Raw genomic sequence first — 22,500 nt, 5'->3', positions numbered from 1 at the left:
TATATATATATATATATATATATATATATATATATATATATATATATATATATATAAAAATATAAAAGCTTTGCCGTTTAATTTATGCCTCAGGCGCTGCTATTAAATAGTTATTAATGTCTTTGATAATTGTACTCGGTGCAAAGGCAGACATTCCTTACGCAACACGTCTATTAAAAAGTGTCTAACTATTGTATGATGTATTTGGAAACCAGTCTGTACCGGCAGGCCGGGATTATGTGTACTCGTCCTTTCTTAGAAAGTCAACAGAAGAAAGGATGCTGGCTAAACACGATTGTTTTCCCACAAAACCTGTTTACTACAAACTCGTTTATAATGGAGGCCTAGGGGCACTGCTTGAATTCCGTCATCGCCTTGACCACATCGCCGCTTCAACAGAGTCAGGGCTGTCGTTAGACCATTTTTAACCCGATTTTCCCAACCACGGAGGTCAGTCCGTGCTTCCTCCAAGACACATCACGCAACCAGTCACGGGGAAGCTGAACATTCAGAGGAACGTACTGACTGCCCTCTTCCAAATACATGAGCTTACAGATGACCGGCCGTGATTGGTTAGTGTTGCTTTGACTGACAGGGAAGAGAGTAACAAGATCCCTCCCACCCAGACCGCACCGCCTGCTGGACTCCCCGGCCACGGACGGCTGTAGTATAGTCAGAATTCGAGACTTTTTTATTACCGTGAGCCTTGAATAAGTCTTTAAAACAAAAGTGTGATGCGCCCGTTTTGCTGTCCGTCTTGGCCTCGTAGACCAAGTTAATTGCAGTTTGTTCCCGGTGAAATTAGACGCATAATCAGGTCGGTCTGATATTTTGTATATAGCTCTGTTTTTATCAGCCGTCTCCGTGGCTGAACCGAGACCGGTAGCTCGTTGCCGTGTCGTACGCGTGTCAGAAACCTCTATTTAGATTGTAATTTGGGCGGTCTTGTTATTACTATTTTATATAATATTGTTTTTATGCTGGATCACGGTGAATTCACCACAGAGTAAATGCTACTTACTGCTCGCCCGGGTCCACGTCTCTCAGGCCGATGTAAACCAGATCTCTAGCTGCCAGAAACGGTTTCATCCAGGAGAAGCCAGGAACCACTGGCATCTACGTGCAACACCAAGACGAGAGTAAGAGAGATGTTAGTTTTTAAGTAGACAGACTGTTTCAGTCAAGGACAGGACAAATGTTTGCGTTACGTCTTGTAACTTTGGAATGTTTTCTGAGCGGTGTTTAAAATAGAGAGTTTCTAATTGTTTGAGGGTGTGCATCGGGTGCGCCACCTTGTCCTGCAGCTCTTTGAGCATGAACGCGACCGGCTGGCCGTGGAGGTTCCCGGATGGGGAGGTCATGGGGGTGTTGATGTCGGCGTGGGCGTCGACCCAAATCAGACACAGGTCCGGACGTTGCTGGGCGTGGCCCGCAACCGAGCCGATGGCCAAGCTGCAAAGGGCGAGACCGGTACATTAGCGCTATTATCATACGAGCTCATGGATGATGATTAAAGCATACAAATAATGAAAGACTCGGAGGACAATAGAGGATTTCGTGCAGGGAATTCTATTAACATAGCCGCGCTACCGACGCTGTCACGCAAAGCCACTTTCAGGTAGAATGTCATGGGAACCTTTTATGTTACAGGTGCCTCAATTCATTTCTGTTCCCGAATATATTACACTCATTTATCTGAGCAGGGACAAGTGACAGTTATTTAACTTAGTGAAATGGCTATTTCACACTAGAATTTGAACTCGCAAACTTGAACACGGCGCTACCGCTTCGGTAACGTCACAGCTGGTAATTTCATCCCGCTCGTCACTGACAAAGCCGTAGAAAACGCTTCAGATGTGGATAAGTGGTGAGAAGATTACTTAGGAACTGTCATTTGGTCTGACATTTACCAAACCTATACGTACAGTTTAAAGTCGTAACCGATCCTCCGCTTCCTTCTCACTTGTCTCACTACACGTCTGTATTCTGGAACGTTCATCCCGGTGGCATTACGGAACTTCCTCCAACGTACATCAACGTGTGGCGCAAGACAAATGTGTTTTTTCAAGTGTGTGAGATTGCGCATTTGTGTGACCGGTGCATCCGCGTCACATACGGTATTGGTGTAACATTTGAACCCGATCTAAGACATACACAGCCTTACTATGCGGCGTTCAAGACTTCCATTAGGCCTGCTCAGCCGGACGTTACGAGATTATTCCTTTATCGCTTCACGCTGTAACAATCCGCGATGTTGCAAGGCATCCAGTAACACAAAGCTGACAGACTGTTCCCTTTAAAGTACCTGACCCTCGTCATGCACACGTTTTCGCGTTGCCCTTGCTCTTAACACACCAGCTTTGACTCATTAGCTGACGAGCTGAATCATCAGCCTTGGTGTGTTAGAGCAGGGGGAAAACTCCAGCGTGCATGACCAGGGTTAGGAACCTGTGGTGTAAACCCGCCTAGATTTAAATCAGATTAGTTATTGTTATTATTTATTACAAGGTACCTGTGATCTCCTCCTAGCATGACAGCCGTATGCCCCGCCCCTACCGCTCGGCTCATGGTGTCCGAGAGAATCTGATTGGCTCGTCCCACCGTCCGTGGGAAGGGAACGTTCATGAATCGGTCGTCCTCCTCCAGGTGCTCGAAACTCAGGTCTCCGAAATCATGCACAGCATTTTCTGGAGAGGAAAAAAGAAAACGATAAAACTACTTGATTCAAAGAAAAATAAATAAGAGACAGAGAGAGAAATGCGCGAAACCTTGAAAAGCTCAGTGCGGTGACCAGCATAACGCAGTTTGTAGTAAGCGTCTATTTTCAGCAGCAGCTTATCACTCACTTTGAGCCCCTGAGCTATTTTAAAAATAAATACCTTCTCCTGTACACCGCCTCTGACCCAGCACATACTCGTTCCTCATTGGCATCCAGAGAACTGTTATTCGAGCTTGTTTTTTGAGAGATTGTCTGCCTTTGCATTTTCCACCCACCCTGTTTTAAACCCCCACAATGCACCACTCGGGTTCCTCTAGGAGTTCATCCCGAAGCAAGGCTACTACCGGCCACGTCCTGACGAGTGGAACAGGAACGAGGTAAACAACAAGGGCTTGGGGGTCTGTCGCTGTGTGGTGTCGGTGTGAGGGGTGTGAACGCGGCGTGTCCGCTGCTGCGTTTGATGAAATCCATCGAGTCGAGTTCGATCAGGGTTACACAGATTTGGGTACCGGTTTCGTATTACTCGTCCTATCCGAACTGACACATCCCCCTCGCGCCACCGTGTTCCTTTTACATCTGGACAGGAATAGACTCGAATGCCAGAGCCTTGGTTAGGGCATCGAATGAGCGATGAGTGTACTCGGGTCTGGCTTTTTGAAAGTTCTGATGGCCTGGACGTGCACGGAGCTGGTTCACGGTGATTACTGCCCACCTCTGACCTCTCTCGTGGTTCAGGAGTTCCAAGTTTTGACGCACTGATGTTCTTTGTGCGGTTCATACCGATACCAAATACAATCACCGTGTGATTTTACCTGTCCAGCATCTTTTCCGTTGTAATTTTCAACACGTTATGAGAAAAGGAGGTTTTGGCTGCTCGTGCGTCCTTGCCACGTGTTGTAAACAGATCTAATACACACCGCTAATATATCCGTGAGCATGCTAAGACTCAATGCGAGGAGACTCATCTATTTTTTCTTTTTTCTTTTCCCTTTTGCTTCATGTTGTACAAAGTCTCAAGAATAAAATAAAGGCTTCGTTTAAGTGACCGTTCCCTTTAAAAGAGGTCCAAAGCAGGTCATGCCACCATGGAAAAAGCAGCTCACGCTTAAGATAGCCTGCGCTATTGGATTACAGGCACGACGCAATGTTTATCCATTCCCCAGCTGAGCAGACGCTTGCCGAGAACCAGACTATGGTGACTTGCACATTCCGGGGGTGAACTTGGGAAGTGACAAAGTGCAAATGAACGGGCGTTTCACCGCAATCATGGGAACGGTTAGTATTCGAAACCATGATTTCAGATCAGATGTAAATCGGATCTCAGACTTGTAGTTTTCAGGATTTAAATTTAGCCGGTATGGCAGTTACTCGGCTAAGGTTAGGTCTGATTCAAGAGCTGAAACACAAAAGGTTCCCTAACTGAAATGATTCGCGGTACGCACGATGCTATATAGTGCGAAAATATCGTTTCAAATTGCCCCAGAGCATAAACCCTGTCAGTTTATGGAAATCGTTAAAAAGATGATTCACAGAATATTCCCTGTCTTTCAACACGCCTTTACGTCGAACCGGTCCTGCACACATTCTCGCATGCAACGTGGCTCTGATTACATCAGATATGCAGCACGAGTTATCCAGGAACATCTTAACAATGTTGAGTTGTTTCAATGATTTGTCCTTCCTCTGGCCACTAATACTCATGTTGCAGTGGTGTATGACAGGAATGAGGTAAACAACGTAAGAGGGAGTAGGGTGGGTGTGTGTGTGTGTGTGTGTCGGTGTGTTTGTGTGGGTGGGTGTGTTAGGAGGGTTTGTTTGCTGGTTTTGTGTTACGTGTCTGTACTAACGATGTCCTTGATTTTCCAGTTGCATCCCGACAGGAATAGACGAGGACAGCAGTGCGTGTTTAAGCTATTAAAATGAGCGTGTTGCAAATAAATGGAAATGTGAAATGGAGTCTGGCTCGGCGTACGTCGGGGTTGTCGAAGGTTTTCACCGCCGCTCAAAACGTTCTCAACAGAGTACAAATGTGTGTTATTCCTTGTCATTTTGGACCAATTATGTATCTTAAATCGCCTGGTAATCGTACATATAGTCATATACAGACCACAGCATAGTCGTACAATATTTCCACTGTGATTATAAAAGAGTCTGCAACTGTTTGTTTGTTTGTTTGTTTGTTTGTTTGTTTGCTAACCCTTGCCCTAGACTGTAACAGGCTACTTGTTCGAGGATCACATTAAGCTGTGGATCACCTGGGTTACTTTTAAATCGTTTGTATCTTATACAGCAACATAAGTGTACCTTCACATATGACGTCACGACTGTAACACCCAACCCAAAGCAGAGCGGACAGGCCCAAACCGCCCGATCTGGCAACCGCGCTATGACGCATAGGCTACAGATGCTACCCCCCGTGCGGGTGGGCGCACACACACACACACACACCCTTCTGAGCTGAAACAAAAGTGAAATATGGCCGTCGCACATGAACACACGCGCTGAAGAGCTTTTAAGAAGCATTGAACTGGAAACACTTTTCAATGTGCGATGACGTCATCAATCGGTATCAAAAAAAAAGTATCCTAAACAGGTGCAGCACGTGCTGGTATTTGTACCTGGGACACCAAGTTTAAGTTCTAAAAGAAAAAAATTAAAGAAAAGAACAGACCCCCCTTATTCTCACACTCACACACACACACACACACACACACACGGTGCAGGGATAATAGGAAATGGCAATGACGCATCCGGAGTTTACGTGACTCACACTGTCGCACGTGCACTCTAACACACCATCAACTTTACACCAAATGTGAACTCTCTGCTCTCTCTCTCTCTCTTTTAAAAACAACCCACTCTTGAATCCTGGAATATGAACCCGTTTCTCGGACTCACCCAAGCTGGCCAGCCTCTCCACCACTCCGGCGTCTCTGATGGCTTTGGGTCCGAGCTCCACTCCTCTCCTTTTCTGAACAACACAAATACATCACATCTCTGTGACGTCACGCAGGGCTTCACTCTTGCTCGACTTTATTTCTCCGATAGACACACCCTTACTAACCTGTCCCTTGGAGAACGGAGCTCCGACGATAGCCACGGAGAGATGAGCGCGGCTCTGCGGGCAGCACGAGCTCAGCGCCGACCGGAACAAGCGCGACAGCGGCCCTCTCACTGCCATACCGGGTGACCGACTGCGTGGGGATAAATATACAGGCTAAACGAAGGAATAAAAGATTCCCCAAGAACAACTCCCAACTCTGAGGTCTAATCTCTAATCCCCTGTAGTCTCCCGAGCGGATGCTGAAACTGTGAAACTCGGTAACGCCTCCTTTTCCCTTCTAGATGGATCATCTAGGCTTCATTCATATTCATGAGGAGCCACGCATTTCTCATGTAAATAAACCGTTCTACACACACACGGCAAAATAAAGAAATAAATATCAATAAAAATCCGACATGGAAGTCGCGCCGTTTCCCCCGAAATAGGAGTTAAATATTTCACCGCCTTGCCCTCCGCCATTTATAGCGTCCCGATGAGGCCGCAAGACGCGCCTTCGTCTCGTCCAATCAGGAGCCCGAACGCGTGGGTTCGCTCACAAGTGGGCGTGGTTTGGCATCAGGCTGGATTCCCGGACTCGGAACTCTAGACGCATAGCGGCGTCGGAAATTTCCGCTCGAGAGCAGCTTGCAGGTTTAAATTGGGTAGTTGGGGAGGCACAAGTACGGGCTCGCAGCTCCTTTCCCCGGTGTTGCCAGATTCTGGAGTCTTCTGGTGGCTTGTGTGAGAAAGGATTATTATTGCGTGTGTAGGACCAGCCTATATAGCCTATAGGTCCACCTCTGAGACTTCAGTGTCCTTCACTGAGGACATCATAGCTACAATATTGCCAGATTACACTTTTTAAAATTTTGTTTGAGGTCTTCTGTGAGTGATAGTGGTTCTAGATCACTTCGTCATGCTCTCTGTCTGTCCAGCCTGTTCTTATCTGAATACACAGAATGTCTCTGTCCCTGTTCTGACACAATAATACTCTGTTCATAGTTAGGTCAAGCAATGAACAACAGCCAGACCTCCACCCTCTTCTTCCTTTTCTGTATATGTATACTCTGATTATATCAGCACTGAACTAAGAAACTAAGAAACCTTAACTTGTTTCTCAGGGGGGGAAAAAAAGGAAAACTTACATTAAGACTTGTAAATGGACTGTAATTAGTTTTCAAAGTAAAGCTACTGTTAACTTAAAATGTAGAGCGGTCGAGGCTTTGGGCTGCAGGAAAACTCATGATGTCCTTTTGGAGTCCATCCATCCATTTTCTATATCACTTTTCCTACAGGGCCACGGGGAACCTGGAGCCTATCCCAGCGAGCATAGATAAAGAGATAGATAGATAGATAGAGCATGGTAGATAGATAGATAGACCATGGGGCACAAGGCGGGGTACACCCTTGACAGGGCACCAATCACATACATGTTCACAGACCCATTAATACACTATAGACACTTCAGACATGCCAATCAGCCTACCATGCATGTCTTTGGACTGGAGAAGGAAACCAGAGTATCCAGAGGAAACCCCCACAGCACTGGGAGAACATGCAAACTCCACACACACACACACACACACACACACACACACACACACACACACACACACACACACACAGGGCAGAGTGGGAATCAAACCCCCAACGCTGGAGGTGTTAACACAAACGTGCTAACCACTAAGCCACCATGTGCCTCCCTTTTGGAGTCATTTGTCTAACTTGTTTATATTTTTCACTATTTCTCAGAAATAAAGCTACTTTCGTAACTGATGTGGCGCCATTTCATTAAAATACCTTTTAATATTCATCTTTCACCTGGAAATGTGAATATAGTGTGTCTTTTTAAATAATACAAAATAAGACCACTGTTAAAGCCAGTCAAAAGTACACCACATGCTGGTGAAAACTATTTAATTCGAAAAGACACACACACACACACACACACACACACACACACACACACACACACACAAGAGAATGCCAGTGAGAGGTCATGACCTCAAAGGTCAGAAGTTGTGAAAAGTGTGTGGCAGATGGTACTGCTGGATTAGGGTTTGGTTACTTGTGAGGAACAACAACAATAATTCATTCATTCAAACAGGAGAGTGCGGATGTAGATGAGAACAGTGTGGCCTGATTGCTTTAAGAATCACAGTATATGATGCAATGATACCCTCTGCAAACATCATCACAGTTTAACACAACTTTACTGCTGGCAGGGTTGCCAGATAGTTGCTTTTGGTGTAAATCGAGCAGAAGATGATGTGCTTGGCTGTTCTGTATTAACTGAGGTTGATTTTTACTACAGTAATTTTCCAACTGAACGTTATCTCGGGAAGGTTTTCAACAAACTGTGCTACAGTAGCTCATCTGCGGGATCGGACCAGACGGTCTAGCCTTCGCTCCCTATTTGCATCAATAAGCCTTGGGAACCCAGGTCCCTGTTTTCGGTTCACCACTTTTGGTAGGTACTAACCACTGCATACCAAGAACACCCCACAAGACCAGCAGTTTTGGAGACGCTGTGACCCAGTCGTCTAGCCATCACAATTTGGCCCTTGTCAAAGTCGCTCAGGTCCTTACACTATCCCATTTTCCCTGCTAACAACACATCAATTTCGAGAACTGACTGTTCAGTTGCTGCTTAATATATCCCGCTCCTCTACAGGTGCCACTGTCAGTGGTTCTAATGTTATGGCTGATCGGTGCAAATAATAATAATAATAACAATAATAGATATAAGTATCATTCATTCATTCAAACAACAGAGTGTGAGTGTAGATGATGACAGTGTGGCCTGATTCCTGGTCCCACAATTCCGAAAAAAGGGGTAAGTATCATACCTAAGAATACATGATGCAATGGTGCCCTCTGCATACATCAACACGAATCAACATAGCTTTACAGGGTTGCCAGATAGATAGCTTTTACATGCTTTTTTGTGTGTATATTGCGAGTTCTTCAGAAAATGATGTGTTTGGATGAGATTCCTTAACTGAGGTTGATTTTTACTACAGTAGTTTAACAACATGAGGTCCACTCAGTATCATCTCAATAAGTCTCTCTCTCTCTCTCTCTCTCTCTCTCTCTCTCTCTCTCTCCCCATGAGAGCGTTTGTCTTGTTCATTAGGGGATCTAAAGCCACTGACGGAGATCTGGCGCCCTCTTGAGGCGGATGTGCACAGGTACAACTCGCTCGCTGTTTTTATGCACTCAGAAATTCTGAGATTCATGTAAATATTTCTACTTTTCACTCAGGTTGTTGCTGATAATATAACATGTCAAAAAGAAAAGACTTTTGTCCCCCACCGTACATCCTTGTATTTTTTTTTTCAACTTCTCATTCCTAATTTCTTTCTGTTTGCTTTTCAGTGGGAAATTCAGGCCTCCGCAGAGATTATTAGTTCATGAAGATCAGCTGAGAAGCGCGCGACTGTGAGTAAACAGAAGTCACGTGCACTATGGGTGCAAAATACTTTTGCATTATAAAAAGCAATCACAAATGTAAAAAATAAATAAATAAAAATAAATAATTACTGATACGCGCAGTTACATGCATGTAAAAATACCCAAATTAACTGGAAGGAACAAATATGTAAGAAAAATGTACACTCTCAGAAATAATGGCACCAGACTGACTTTTTCCTTGTACCTTGCACCTTTAGAAAGAAGATGTTTGTTGTAGCTTAAAGTCTAACCTTAATTTTTTTAAAAGGTGAAAGATACATACTAAAGGTACAGGAGGTACAGGATGCAGCTCTGATGGTGCCACTCCAGCGACATACAGAGAAAAATACAGACTACAGAGCGCTTGTTTATGCCTATGTGAAAATGTATTCAGTTAATATCATTTAATTTTAAATCTTCAGTGGGAAAAAGAAGCAATTAATACCACTAATACTAATACTAATACTATTACCGACACCACCCACTACTAGTACTACTACTTATAAGTTTCTGTAATTACAGTGTTTTACCACTAGATGGAGACACAAAACTATCCTGAGATGATGACGCGCTAAAGGGGTCGCTGAACTCGGGGGCATTAAGGTCTGATACACAGATGTGAGAGTTTGGATATTATATATCCTATAAAGTGCATATTAATATGCATATACAATCAAAAGTGTAAACCTCTACAGAAAACTAAAGACACATACAGTGTTTTGATCATTCGTAACTTGTTGCATGTAAGTGCCTGAGGTTTATTTATTGTTTTTGAAGTCTATACTGTAAAGGTGCACGCTCTAAATCAGCTAAAGTTCAATAACCTCTCAAGTATTACTGTTATCAAGAAATGCAATACACTCTATATTATTATTATTATTATTATTATTATTATTATTATTATTATTATTATCAGAGGATTATTCTGACTGAGCTGCACCCTCAGCATTAGTGAGCATTTATCTAAATTTACAAATATATATATAAAGTTAAATAATGTTCTTTATAATGCTTCATAATTATGAGAGAGGGAGATCTGAGACGCTTTGGCTCGTGAGGGTAGGCTGAGGGGGGGAGAGGGGAGGGGGTTGCGTTGTGGGGAGGGGGAGTGGGAGGGGGGGACCTCATGCACACACGCATGCACACACACACAGTCGCATTCAGAGAGTCCAAGCGGCTCGCGCTCTTGAGTGGCGCGCACGGAGCGCAGTGCCAAATTGCGCGCGCAGAGAGAAGGCACTTCCTCCACGTCCTGACGCGACATTATCTGTTTACCGGAGCAGAAAACTATCCGCTTTTGTCTTTAAACATGTTTTAAATCCCGGACGATGTGGACGTTACCAAAGCCCGGGTACCGCGACGGCGCGGAGGAGCAGATCGCCGTGAATGTGGGCGGCGTGAGGCTCGCGCTGCGCGGCGACATGCTGGACCGCTACCCGGAGAGTCGCCTCGCGGAGCTCGCGCGAAGCACGACGCGCGGTTTCGACGCCATCTCCTCGTTGTGCGACGACTACGAGCCGGCAAAGGGGGAGTTTTACTTCGACCGGGACCCGGACTCGTTCAAGTGCATCGTGGAGGTGTATTATTTCGGCGAGGTGCACATGAAGAAGGGGATTTGCCCGATGTGCTTCATGAAGGAAATGGAGTTCTGGAGGATCGACTCGAGCTGCTTGGACGAGTGCTGCAAGAGCAACGTGCGCGAGAAGGAGGAAGAGCTGGCTGAAATAGCTGATAAGGTCAAGGCCATCCTGGACGACCTGGACCTTGATGGAGGGCCTTTGGCGACCCGGTCCGAACGCATCCGGAAGTTTCTCTGGAGGCTCATGGAGAAACCGGAGTCGTCCTGGGTGGCACGCGCCATCGCAGTGGCGTCCTTCCTGTTCGTGCTCACGTCTTCGCTGGTGATGTGTCTGGCGACGCTTCCAGAGCTGCAGGTGCAAGACGCAGACGGCCACGTAGCCGAACACCCGACTCTGGACGCCATCGAGACGGCGTGCGTGTGCTGGTTCACGTTGGAATACGGACTGCGTTTTGCCTCGGCTCCCGAAAAGACACGTTTCGTCCTGTCCTTCCTCAACATGGTGGACTTGGCAGCGATTGCGCCGTTTTACATCGTACTGGCTCTGACCCATCTCGGTGCCACCGCTGCGATGGACCTCACGGACGTCCAACGGGCCGTGCAGGCGTTACGCGTGATGCGCGTAGCACGCATACTAAAGCTAGCACGCCATTCATCTGGACTTCAGACTCTGACGTACGCGCTAAGGCGCAGCTTCGCCGAGCTCGGGCTCTTGCTAACCTACATGGGTGTTGGGATTTTTGTCTTCTCGGCACTCGGATACACCATGGAGCACAGCCACCCGGAGACACTGTTCCGCAGCATCCCGCACTCCTTCTGGTGGGCCATCATCACCATGACGACGGTGGGCTACGGGGACGTGTACCCGAAGACAGCGCTGGGGAGGTGCAACGCAGCACTCAGCTTCCTGTGCGGCGTAGTAGCTATCGCGCTGCCTGTCCACCCCATCATCAACAACTTTGTCGTCTACTACAACAAGCAGAAGGTGCTCGAGACTGCAGCCAGACACAAGCTCGAGCTCATGGAGCTGCACGGGACCCTCGGGCAGGGAACGGACAAGCACCAGACGCTCAGGGTTTCCAGGAGCGACTCGCACATTGCGATGCTAACCGGCGAACGCAGGACGGTGAAGAAGAGGAGCGTATCTTAAAAAAAAAAAAAAAAAAACTGCAGGAGAAAAACCCCAACAGTAGCAAGAATCAGTTCCTCAAAGTGACTCAGTGACTGAATTCTATCATAAAATGTTCAACACGCTACATATTTTATGAAGAAAAAAAAAAAAAAAACAAGTCGGTGTTTCTAAATTGACTTCTGCCTCCGATTGCCTCCGAGATGTGTGACGTAAAACTGCAAACGATGCTATATATTGTACGAAGAAAAAAAAAAAACAGTGGCTTTTGCATTTTAATGGAAAAAAAGAACCATAGCAAGCAAAGTTAACGTCCCTGTCTGAAATGTGCATGAGTCTTACATGACGTCAAAAAAAAAAAAACACAACAAAAAAAACCACCCTGTGATATATGAATGATACTGTGCATGTTGTAACAAAAGGACACTTCATATTTTACGAAAATAAAATGCTGTCCAAGACAGTCCGAATGTTTAGCCTCACTCACTGACCTACTGACAGACTAACGCTCAACTAGCGCAACTAGCATTCTAGCAGCACCAATGCAGAAGAGAACAAGTTGTAAAAAAAAAAAACCTGCTTACTCAATGATCCTGACTGCCTCCTGCTGGCTGAAACGTGCACGTGCAGCAGATTCAAAGGTCGCCACTCTGTGTAGCGTAAAAATCAACGTTTCCTTTGTTTCGGCAGCAACGAGTGTGAGCAAATAAAAACAACGTGGACGTGATGTTTTAGCGATATCCTTTCCTAACAGTCTTGACGGACTAACTTAACAGAGCAAGCTGTACACAGACAAGAACAACAACCAGCTCTGTCATTAGCTAGCGAACTAGCTGGCTGGCTAGCCAATGCTGTCGTGAGAAGTCTGTGATTCCTATTTCTCCAATATTTTCTTCACGTAATTAGGAAATCGTCGATGGCTACGTATACAGAGGGTTCACATAATCAAAAATCAAAGTTAGCTAGCTAGCTAACTAGGGGATAAATATTTACAGCTAGCAGGCTAATACGAATGTCAGTTTCCGATATTCACCAGAGTTACGCAAATGAATTACAGGCAAGTGTTGATTTTCTACGCTGATAGCTGACTCGCGGTTGTGTGTCGGATATTGAGGATCCACTTATTCCACGAAACGAATCTGAAAAATAACTCCGATTGATAGCGCTCTGGATAAACTCAGCTAGCTTAGCGTAGTACTTCTACAGCTTGCGAGTGCTAAGCTAATTTCGCCGAACACACACAAGACAAAGTGACGCTCATTTATCTTGGCACCTGTTTTTTTTTTTTTTTTTTTTGAGCTCAAATTACGAGCTTCAGATTACGTTTGGAAATAACATTGAGAAAACGTTTCGGCTCAATGAAATACATATTTAAAAAAAAAATCATTTATACGCTAAACTGCTTTCTGTACACCGAAAGGCATGTTTAACCCGATGTTTAGACGTTACTGTGTTAGTGTGTGGTACAAACTCCAAGTTATTTTCATCTTAAAACCTAGAACCTGTCAGGAATGTTAAAAAAAAAACCCCAACAAAAGTCTTGCTGCCCGGTCCACCCTTCTCATCGTCTTAGAACGTTTCTATTTCGAACCCTTTCTGCTGGGAAAACACGTACTCTATATCGAGCCCCTTGAGGGGAAAACTGAAGAAGTCTTATAGGCTTTAAATGTTTAAAGAACACATCCTGCAGAGCTGGGCTGGGGCAGCTCCAGGCATTTCTTCTGAGATGTCACTCATAGAATTATCTTTCTGCTCAGACTGTGAAATCTCGTCCTGGATGGAGTCCGTGTGCAACAACAACAACAACAAAAACCACCCACTGGACCGAATGTGAACGCAGTCTGTCCTTAAAACACGCGTAATCATCCTCTCGCCTGCTTCCTGCCACTAGGGATTGAGCATTTCTGTAGAAACGTTATATGGGAAAGAACTGACATGAGACCTGTAGCACATAGCGCTCAGAATAAATTAATTAACGAGGGGAATAATCTTTTTAGTGAGCACCACCTGGCCGGTTAAATTTCATGCCCTACTTCCCTTGGTCCATCTGTGAAGGTTTCATCCCACTGTTGAGATAAAAATTTCAATCCTGGTGATCCTCGTGAGCACCGGATGCCAAATCATTTAAAAGAACCTTTGACTACAGCGATTTGTGGAGCACACCACCGAGTCCTCTCTAGCGTAAGATGGTACATGAGATCACTGACCCACTGACTAAAAGTAGGATCTATCCTTCCGTTTGAGCGATATAAGACGTCTCGCTAGTAGAGTCGAAAAAGCAGTCCTATTTTTAGCATTCAGAGTTCTGGTAAAGTCGAAGCAAATACCGCTGGAATGGGGGAAGGGTGAATGCACATGTGGAGAACTCCGGAAAGAAAATGAAACCTCGATTGCTACTAGTTCACCAGTTTTGGACGTAACCAAGACGTGTGTATGATTAGCTATCCCAACGCCACACCTATCTTTCACACGAGGAGTCCGCGGATATTCGCACATCTCGGGTTGTCGTGTCTCTGATGTCGTTTTAATTGGTTCTCGTTTCGCGTTTGCATTTCTAGTAATCTCACTTCCAGAATTTTCTAGAACTCCAGGGTTGTAATTTCCCTTCCAGATTACTAATTGCATTTCAACCGCCATTCTTCTCGTTACTCCACCCCAGTATTTCTAACTCCGTCTTTCCAATCGCAGTCCCACGATTCTCACCTTACCTTTAGGATTTCCACTGCGACGCTCCCGGCGGCTTCCCGAGCGCACTTCTACAATTCCCGCTACAGCACCGTAATTCCCGTTTCCGTTCTAGACCTCTCATCGCCCTTCCGGATTTCCCCACTGCACTTCTACAATCCCTTTTGCAGTTCTAAAATTCTCACCGTTTGTTCTAGACTGCCCAGCGTCGCTGTGAGGTCACCAGGGTTAATAATGACGATTCGTTCTATTGGATTTAGTTTTAATGGGGTGTTCTATGCAAATTGTGACAATGTGGATTTAAAAAAAAAAACAAACCCCAAATTGTGTGTGTTAGATCTGTGTTTAAGTAAATCATTTCATTGCGTGTCAGTGTATCGGAACAGGACGATTTAATGCATGTACAACGTCCAAACCTCCAACCCACGGAGCGCAAGATTCATCAGCCAGTGCTGGAAAACCACACACTTGGCATCACCGGGCGCCGGAGTAACCAATCAGCTTTCTCGATTCTCTACTGCCATGGGAACGCAGGCGACACATACCCGAGCCAGTTCTAATAGATTTCCATTTTGGAAAGCGCACTCAGATGTCAGACCCCGAGTTGCTTGGATGCGGATTCGTGTTCGAAATATCAGTGCAGATGATTTTCAGAGCTTTCTTTCCTAACCGGCCTTCTCATCTTCTCTCTCACGCTCATCACATCAGCAGGTCCTGCAGGGTTCTTCTCCAGAGCAGCAAAAAAAACAACTCGTACACGCTGCGGTTATTTTCAGACTTCCCTCCGCACGAGTGCTGTATAACCTGCTGAAATGTCTCCATACCGCACTTCCAAAGCTTACACTTCTTTTCGCCTGGCGTTTATTCTTCACACACTTCCTCAGGCACTCGTTTTCTTTTCGAGTCAGTCTTCCGATTCTTTTGAAGTCCTTTGTGTCAGAGCACCTCCGGCGGTTTCGTGTCCTTTGCGTGCTTTGCGGCCGAATGACTTAATGAGCATGCAAATGTGAAGCGCACATTATCTGCTTTGATGCTCAGATGCGCCTGGACCGCACGAGTCCCCGGCGCCGGCGTGTGCTCTGTCACCTTTGAATGCAGTCTATTCGAAATCAGTTTAAATCTGGTGTGTATTTTTTCTAAAGCATCTGGCAGAACGGATGCAGATCTCGTCCTAACCTTCGCCTGCATTGCCTCCTAGTCCGTAACGCCGGTCTTCGCTTTAACAAAAAGCATCCCACATTAATGTTTAAACTTTGGGATATATGTTTGTTTTTTTTTGTACACACTGTTTAGAAGGTTGTTTATGCACTCGCGTGAGGAAAAACAAGCTAGCAGCGTTCGAACACAACTCTCGCTCGCCTTAATCTTGAATGCAAAGTTTAGATTTCACCTCTCTGAGGAAACGCTGCATGGAAGCTGTGCACATATGGAGGAAAGGTTGTGTACATGGAAAAAGCTGTTGTGTTGTTCACTGTCTCAGTGAGTGTGTGTGTGTGTGTGTGTGTGTGTGTGTGTGTGTGTGTGTGTGTGTTTCTGTTTGGAAGAGTAATTCCGTTCCTTTGTCCCTCTGGGCCGGGATCCATTCACACGTAACAGATAAATGAGCCATCCACTAGTCCATGCATTAGTGCAAAAGTGTTCATCTGATGAAGGTGTGTGTGTGTGAGAGAGAGTGTGTGTGTGTGTGTGAGAGAGAGAGAGTGTGTGTGTGTGTGTGTGTGTGTGTGTGTGTGTGTGTGTGTGTGTGTGTGTGTGTGTGTGTGAGAGAGAGAGTGTGTGTGTGTGAGAGAGAGTGTGTGAGAGAAAGAGAATGTGTGCGAGAGAGAGAGAGAGTGTGTGTGTGTGTGTGTGAATGCAGAAGCTTGGACATGACAGTATATCATTAGTGTATCATTTCAGTTGTAGGTGAATAACGAGTGCAGCTGCGCTCTTTGTCTAAAAGAGTTTTTTTTAACGTTCACAGTACGTACCGATTCTTCTCTCTCTTGAGAACGTGGCATCCAAAATGAAGCAGGGCGAGAGAGAGAGACAGACAGACAGACAGACAGACAGACAGACAGAGAGAGAGAGAGAGAGAGAAAGACAGAAAGTTGTCATAGAGATATTTTAATGTGTTAGTGTGTGTTACCAAATTCTCATTGTTTTTTACAATTTTATTTCTATATGTTATAATCTTTCCTTTGACTACAAATGACAGGATCCTGTTCTCGCTTACGTTATAGCAGCTTCCCTCTCTCTCTCTCTCTCTCTCTCGCTCTTCTCTCTCTCTCTCTCTCTCTCTCTCGCTCTTCTTTCTCGCTCTTTTCTATCTTCTCTCTCTCTCTTCTCTCTCTCTTCTCTCTCTCTCTCTCGCTCTTCTCTCTCTCGCTCTTTTCTATCTTCTCTCTCTTCTCTCTCTCTCGCTCTTCTCTCTCTCTCTTCTATCTTCTCCCTCTCTTCTCTCTCTCTCTTCTCCCTCTCTTCTCTCTCTCTTTCGCTCTTCTCTCTCTTCTCTCTCTCTCTCGCTCTTTTCTATCTTCTCTCTCTTCTCTCTTCTCTCTCTCTCTTTTCTATCTTCTCTCTCTCTCTTCTCTCTCTCTCTCGCTCTTTTCTATCTTCTCTCTCTTCTCTCTTCTCTCTCTCTCTTCTCTCTCTCTCTTTTCTATCTTCTCTCTCTTCTCTCTCTCTCTCTCTCTCGCTCTTTTCTATCTTCTCTCTCCCTCTCTTCTCTCTCTCTCTCTTGCTCTTCTCTCTCTCTCTCTCTCCTCTCTCCTCTCTCTCTCTCTCTCTCTCTCTCTCTCTCTCCTCTCTCCTCTCTCTCTTCTCTCTCTCTCTCTCTTCTCTCTCAGCTTGTCATGTTACTGAGAAACCTCAAAGAGATTCTGAAGACACTTTCTCTGCCTGTTCTGAAGCCCTGACACTGGAGACTCCTTTCATAAATGTAAACGGTAAAATTCTCTCAGAACTGCGAACTACGAACCAAAACTGTGTGCTGGGAAGAGACAGCACTTACTCGAAGAAACCTCTGCGGGATAACAAAGTCCCGGTTTGTTTTCTGCATCATTTGTGTTTGTGATTTTGCTAATCGTTTGGGTTTAATTGCTTTAATGGCTCCGTTCTCGCTGTTGTCATGCTGCTTCCATTACACCTGCCAGCACTCACACCGCAGCATTGGTGCTTTTCACTCATCATCATTTATGCATTCTGTGACTCATCACGGCTTATAACTATTTATAAAAGTGTATGTTTTTAGCATTGTGTGTGTGTGTGTGTGTGTGTGTGTGCACGCGCTGTTGGAAACGTTCACCAGGCTTTTGTTGTTTTTGTAACAAAAGGTGTGCTCTCCAGCTACACTGACGTGAGAGAGAGTGGAACGAGACGCGTTCTCCGCGGTACAGAACCAGTCGAACTTAAAAAGCATTAAAGGGATTAAAAGCAGTTCCAGATACATATTACCTTATATAGAAGTACTAAAAACACAGCATTCTTTTGGACAGGAAGTCAGTAGAGCATGAAGAGGAAGTCACTTGGTCACAATTACAATGAACACAATAGATAATAACATCACACCCGGAATGATCTGAAATCAGCTTCATGAGCAGGGTTCGTCTCGGAGCAGGGATGTACAGCAGATCGCTGAGAAAACGAAAGTGTATCCAAGGTTTCCTCGGCTGCGTTTTGCTCTGGGACGAGTCGCAGGGTTTGAGTTTTGAGCCGTACTTTCACGGTGAGCTTCTCGATCGATATCACTGAAAATATGGAGGGGGAGAATGAGAGAGATGAACTGTTCTCCTTCTTATGATCTGGAAGAAATTTGGACGACGCCACTTCCTGGTGAACACGTGACTTGCGGCAGATTTCGTCGGGGCGAATGTACGCACTGAAATGTACGGCTTTCGTAACCTATAGTGTATATATAGTATAATGATTCGAGCATGTTTCATTTTTTTTCTTTTTAATTAATGTGCGAATCAATCAGTGAGGTTTGGAGTATTTTAATGATTGTACTTGAGGGGAAAGTGTAGTAACGGTGCGCTGCGACAGGACAAAATGTTGTGCTCTAAGTGCTCTAGATCTGATTGAAGCCGGAAGCTGCTCAGCGGTAGTTGCGAAGGACACGTTACCTGCAGAGAGAGAGAGAGAGAGAGAGAGAGAGATAGAGAAATGTTGGGATGGATTGTGAGCAGAAGGTGAAACGCCCACCATCGAGCTGCTCGTTAACATTCTCACTGCAAAAATAATTAGAGCCGCACTGCCAGTCACAGCCTCGGGTAATTACGCAAACACGGCGCGGGCCAACGAGGAGCACGAGCTGCGGGACGTCCGCTCAACCAAAGCACAAAATAAATAAAATTACACATCCACGGAGCAAATAAACAGCACAGACCAGATGGAAGAAGTAAAAAAGACAAAGATGACACACGTGGGGGGAAAATATTTACACAGCACTGGGACTTTACTACCACTCAACAACTTCCTCCAGCAGAGTCGCAGCCGGCTGAACATCTGGCGGGGAGCGCTTTCTTTAAAACTATAAATATCGTAACTTCAGTTACTTTCAAAGGACCTCATGCTAAAGAGCGGCCCTGTGCTATAAGGCTCAACCTACTGTTAGGGACTAGACTATGATTAGCCACCCTACTCATGATCTCATGACCAGCCGTCCCTGTGCTAGCTCGTTTTTAAGCTAGTCAGCTGACTGCTAGCTTGCGCTTTGTTGAATCAGGCTAATTCAAGACATTTTTCACAGATCGCTAGAGTGGAAGTAAATAGTGTTTGGAAAGCAGCCTCCAAAATGGTTTGTATATGAAAAGTTAAAGCTAGTTAGCTAGCAAACTCGGCTAGTTATTTGCTACGTTCTAGACGTAGCTAAGTTCTCTCTTCACGTTCAAAAAAACTCGCGGCGTTGAGAAGGAAGAGGAAACGGAATGATAGAGAGAGAGAATAAACGCAAAGATGATTTTATCTTACGGTCAGGACTTCTCTCTGCTCCAATTAACCGGTTTAACGAAGCAGAACGTCAACGTGTCAAGAGAATCATGGGAAATGGGTTTAAATCGAGCGAAATGGCTCGGGCATTAGCGCGGTTCAGTAACTTGCTAGCACCAGGCTAGAGCTAGAGAGTTTTACAGGATATTGACGAGAAAGCAGTGGAATGACCAAGACAAAGACAAACTTCTGTTTTAAACTATGTATTTAATAATACACAGTTTTCGCTGTTGGAACATTTTATAAGGTCCAACATGAAGAAACGCTGTAGGAAGATTTACAAACGTTATATAAAACGTCAGATCTCGGACGCCCAGAAATATTGGCACCCTGGGTAAATATGAGCACAGAAGGCTGTGAAAAATTGTCTTTATTGTTTAAGTTTTTGATTGTTTGTTCCAAAAAAAATCACAAAAATACATATATATTTTATATATATATGTTAAATATAAAAAAAAGAATCCCATTTATCAAAAACAAATAGATTCGATTTTGAACACAAGACTTTAACGTTTCATTTTGTCTAATAGATCATCGCAAGAGGAAATACAGGCGTGAACGCGTTTGCCCGAATGCCACATGTTCAAAAGGAAGTCACGTTATGTTTCGCAAAGTTCCTGAAGATCCTGAGAAGAAGAAAAGTCCATTCTGTCCTTCATTACCCAAATGATAGTTTGAAAATAAACCATACTGGTTAACCACATTTTGTGTATTAGTTAATACGATGCTACAAAAAAACCAGCTCATCATTGTCACTGGAGTAAATGCAGCCTGTGAGTGAGAAAAACAACATTGTTTAAGACTATAAGAAGACGGATATTGCTAAATGTCAGGCTAATCATGATATCGCCCCGTCTTTCTGTTTAAAAGTCTGCTAACTGGTTAGCTAACATGTAAAACTGACGATCTATTAATGTGTCGTGTTGTAGCGGATTTAAACGTGACTATTTGCCGAAACGCACGCTGTGAACCGGCCGTCAGATCAGGGAGTGAGCTGTTTTGTGGTCATGGCCGCCGCAGTGTGTATAAACGCGGTGGCGTGTGTATAAATGACTTGTTGCCTGTGTTCTGCTTTGCTGACAGTGTTTGGTGTTAAGCAGGCGTAGACGGCATTATTGGGCTCCCAGTTTATTTATGACAATTTCAAGCTGTAGGAGTGTGCACGTGCAAATACTTTATTTGGAAAGGCAGCGCGAGTAGCGCTCCAGTGTCTTTTGCCTGTACAGGGGCCCGTTGTGACAAAGCTCCAACACTGTCTTTTACCCAGCTCGCCAAATGGCTGCCGGTTCTCACCGCCCCCTCAGGAGACGTCTCCCACACCAGACAGAAGACAGTCACGCTCTGTACAGACACGGCCTTCTCCGGTTTTTCACACAGAGATTATAATGTCCTATAAGAGCACGTCCCTAAAGTGTTTTATTTCTCTTATACAACAGCAATTTCCCAACGATTAAAATTTTTATCTATTAAATGCCGTCATACTTTCTATACGTTTACTGTTACATTTAACGTTGTGAAACAAGTTCGTTCCTGTTCTCACGTACGTTATAGCAGCTGTTCTTCCCTCACCAGCCTTTCTGTTTTTCCCCATAAAGCGTAAACTCCTCTGTCCTGAGGCTGTTGGAAAAGGTAAACTTACAGCTTTACAAAGCGCTGACACTGGAGACTCCTTCCATACACGTTATAGTATAGTAGACATATAGTAAACCTTCACCGTATGAACGGTTATGCTTTTTTAAATCCGTTGACGTGGATGACCTGCTGTACGAGTCCAGGTGTATTTGTTACCATAGAAACATTAGAATAAGCACATTAATATAAACCTGTTACAGAAAAAACTGATCAACACCTTCTGACCAATCAGATTTGAGAACTTAACAGCGTTGCGCTGTCTCGATGGACGTTATTTCCAGCATTCTGGCGTAGTTCCGATTTTAACAATTAGAGGATGGGGCTTAAGGGGGTGGAGTTTTACCAAGCAACACCGGGGGGGGGGGGGGGGGGGACGACAACGACAATCAAAGTTGTCAAAAATGGCCGTCTTGTTAACGTTCCAGCTTTGATTGACACCGAGATGTGGGCGTAGATTGAGACGTACATGAACACAATTTTAAAGATTTTTGAGTGACGTATTTATCCCTTAACCTCCATACCATCAGTACAAGAGACAGAGCTGACTTCCAGCTACAGCGTTTCCTCTAAACTGGTCCCAGAATCTCTTTGTTCTTCTTCTTCTTCTTCTTTTTGTGTTGTGATTTTTTTTTTTCTTTCCATCCGTCCGCTGTGGGGGTCACGGGGTTTGAGAGTGTTAACAGACACACAGCAGCAGAGCACATTACACATATCGCTCCATAACTGATCTCCCACGGTGCCGAGTCGGCCAGCGTATGAGGTGAAACATGAGGAACACTGAATAAACAACACGCATACACACACTCTCCGTCTTCTGTGCTCTGTTTCTTAATTTTGTGTTCTCTTGCCAAAGCCAGAGCATTTACTGTTTCTCTCTCTCTCTCTCTCTCTCTCTCTCTCTCTCTCTCTCTCTCTCAGCAGGGCTCCAGTGTTTCTGTGTGTTTGCTCTTTCTGTCTCTTCAGGTCAATAATCACACTGCAGGAATAAAGTAATTAACCTCACACTATAAGCATTATAGTCCATTACAGCACAACGCTCACTGGCAAACCTTTCAACATTTACTGTATAGTTATTGTTCTTGATCCTGTATCAGAATATTCCAGTTAGTGATGAAAGCTTTGAGTCTTTTTAATGATTCGTGTTATTTGATTCGTGAACCAATGATGACCAAAAGGTTCACCATCTCAAACACTGACTCACCAAGCAAGAGAGGAGCGAATCGCTGAACAAGACAGCAAGGGAATCTCTATCAAGATGGAAAGAGTTACTGATAAGATCAAGTAAGATTCGT

At 44.8% G+C, this 22,500-nt stretch overlaps 2 protein-coding genes and 1 long non-coding RNA gene across 3 annotated transcripts in view; 2 read left to right on the top strand and 1 right to left on the bottom strand.

Annotated features, from left to right (window-relative positions):
* arg2 (arginase 2) overlaps positions 1-6,197 on the bottom strand; it is an 8,262-nt gene extending 2,065 nt beyond the window's left edge. Inside the window, exons 1-5 of the mRNA XM_017464637.3 lie at positions 5,784-6,197; positions 5,618-5,690; positions 2,513-2,687; positions 1,293-1,452; positions 1,022-1,116 (exon numbers count right to left, since the gene is read on the bottom strand). Coding sequence (XP_017320126.2) covers positions 1,022-1,116; positions 1,293-1,452; positions 2,513-2,687; positions 5,618-5,690; positions 5,784-5,900 — 620 coding nt within the window. The 5' untranslated portion in view covers positions 5,901-6,197. The remainder of the gene's footprint in view (positions 1-1,021; positions 1,117-1,292; positions 1,453-2,512; positions 2,688-5,617; positions 5,691-5,783) is intronic.
* A 179-nt stretch (positions 6,198-6,376) lies between these two features.
* Positions 6,377-22,500, top strand: part of LOC108263623 (uncharacterized) — a 28,827-nt gene continuing 12,703 nt past the window's right edge. The window contains exons 1-2 of the long non-coding RNA XR_001812217.3: positions 6,377-8,953; positions 9,141-9,203. This is a non-coding gene — a long non-coding RNA (uncharacterized LOC108263623). The remainder of the gene's footprint in view (positions 8,954-9,140; positions 9,204-22,500) is intronic.
* kcnf1b (potassium voltage-gated channel, subfamily F, member 1b) lies at positions 9,525-13,341 on the top strand. The gene has a single exon (XM_017464638.3). The coding sequence runs from the start codon at positions 10,544-10,546 to the stop codon at positions 11,942-11,944; it is 1,401 nt and encodes a 466-aa protein (XP_017320127.1). The 5' UTR covers positions 9,525-10,543; the 3' UTR covers positions 11,945-13,341.

This window comes from Ictalurus punctatus, chromosome 3, assembly GCF_001660625.3.
Source record: "Ictalurus punctatus breed USDA103 chromosome 3, Coco_2.0, whole genome shotgun sequence".
Lineage (NCBI taxonomy): Eukaryota > Metazoa > Chordata > Actinopteri > Siluriformes > Ictaluridae > Ictalurus > Ictalurus punctatus.
The sequence above is the reverse complement of the archived record's forward strand: the minus strand, read 5'-3'. Positions and strand labels throughout refer to the sequence as shown.

Coding starts and splice junctions, on each gene's coding strand:
- kcnf1b (XM_017464638.3), top strand. CDS start 10,544: ATGTGGACGTTACCAAAGCCCGGGTACCGCGACGGCGCGGAGGAGCAG.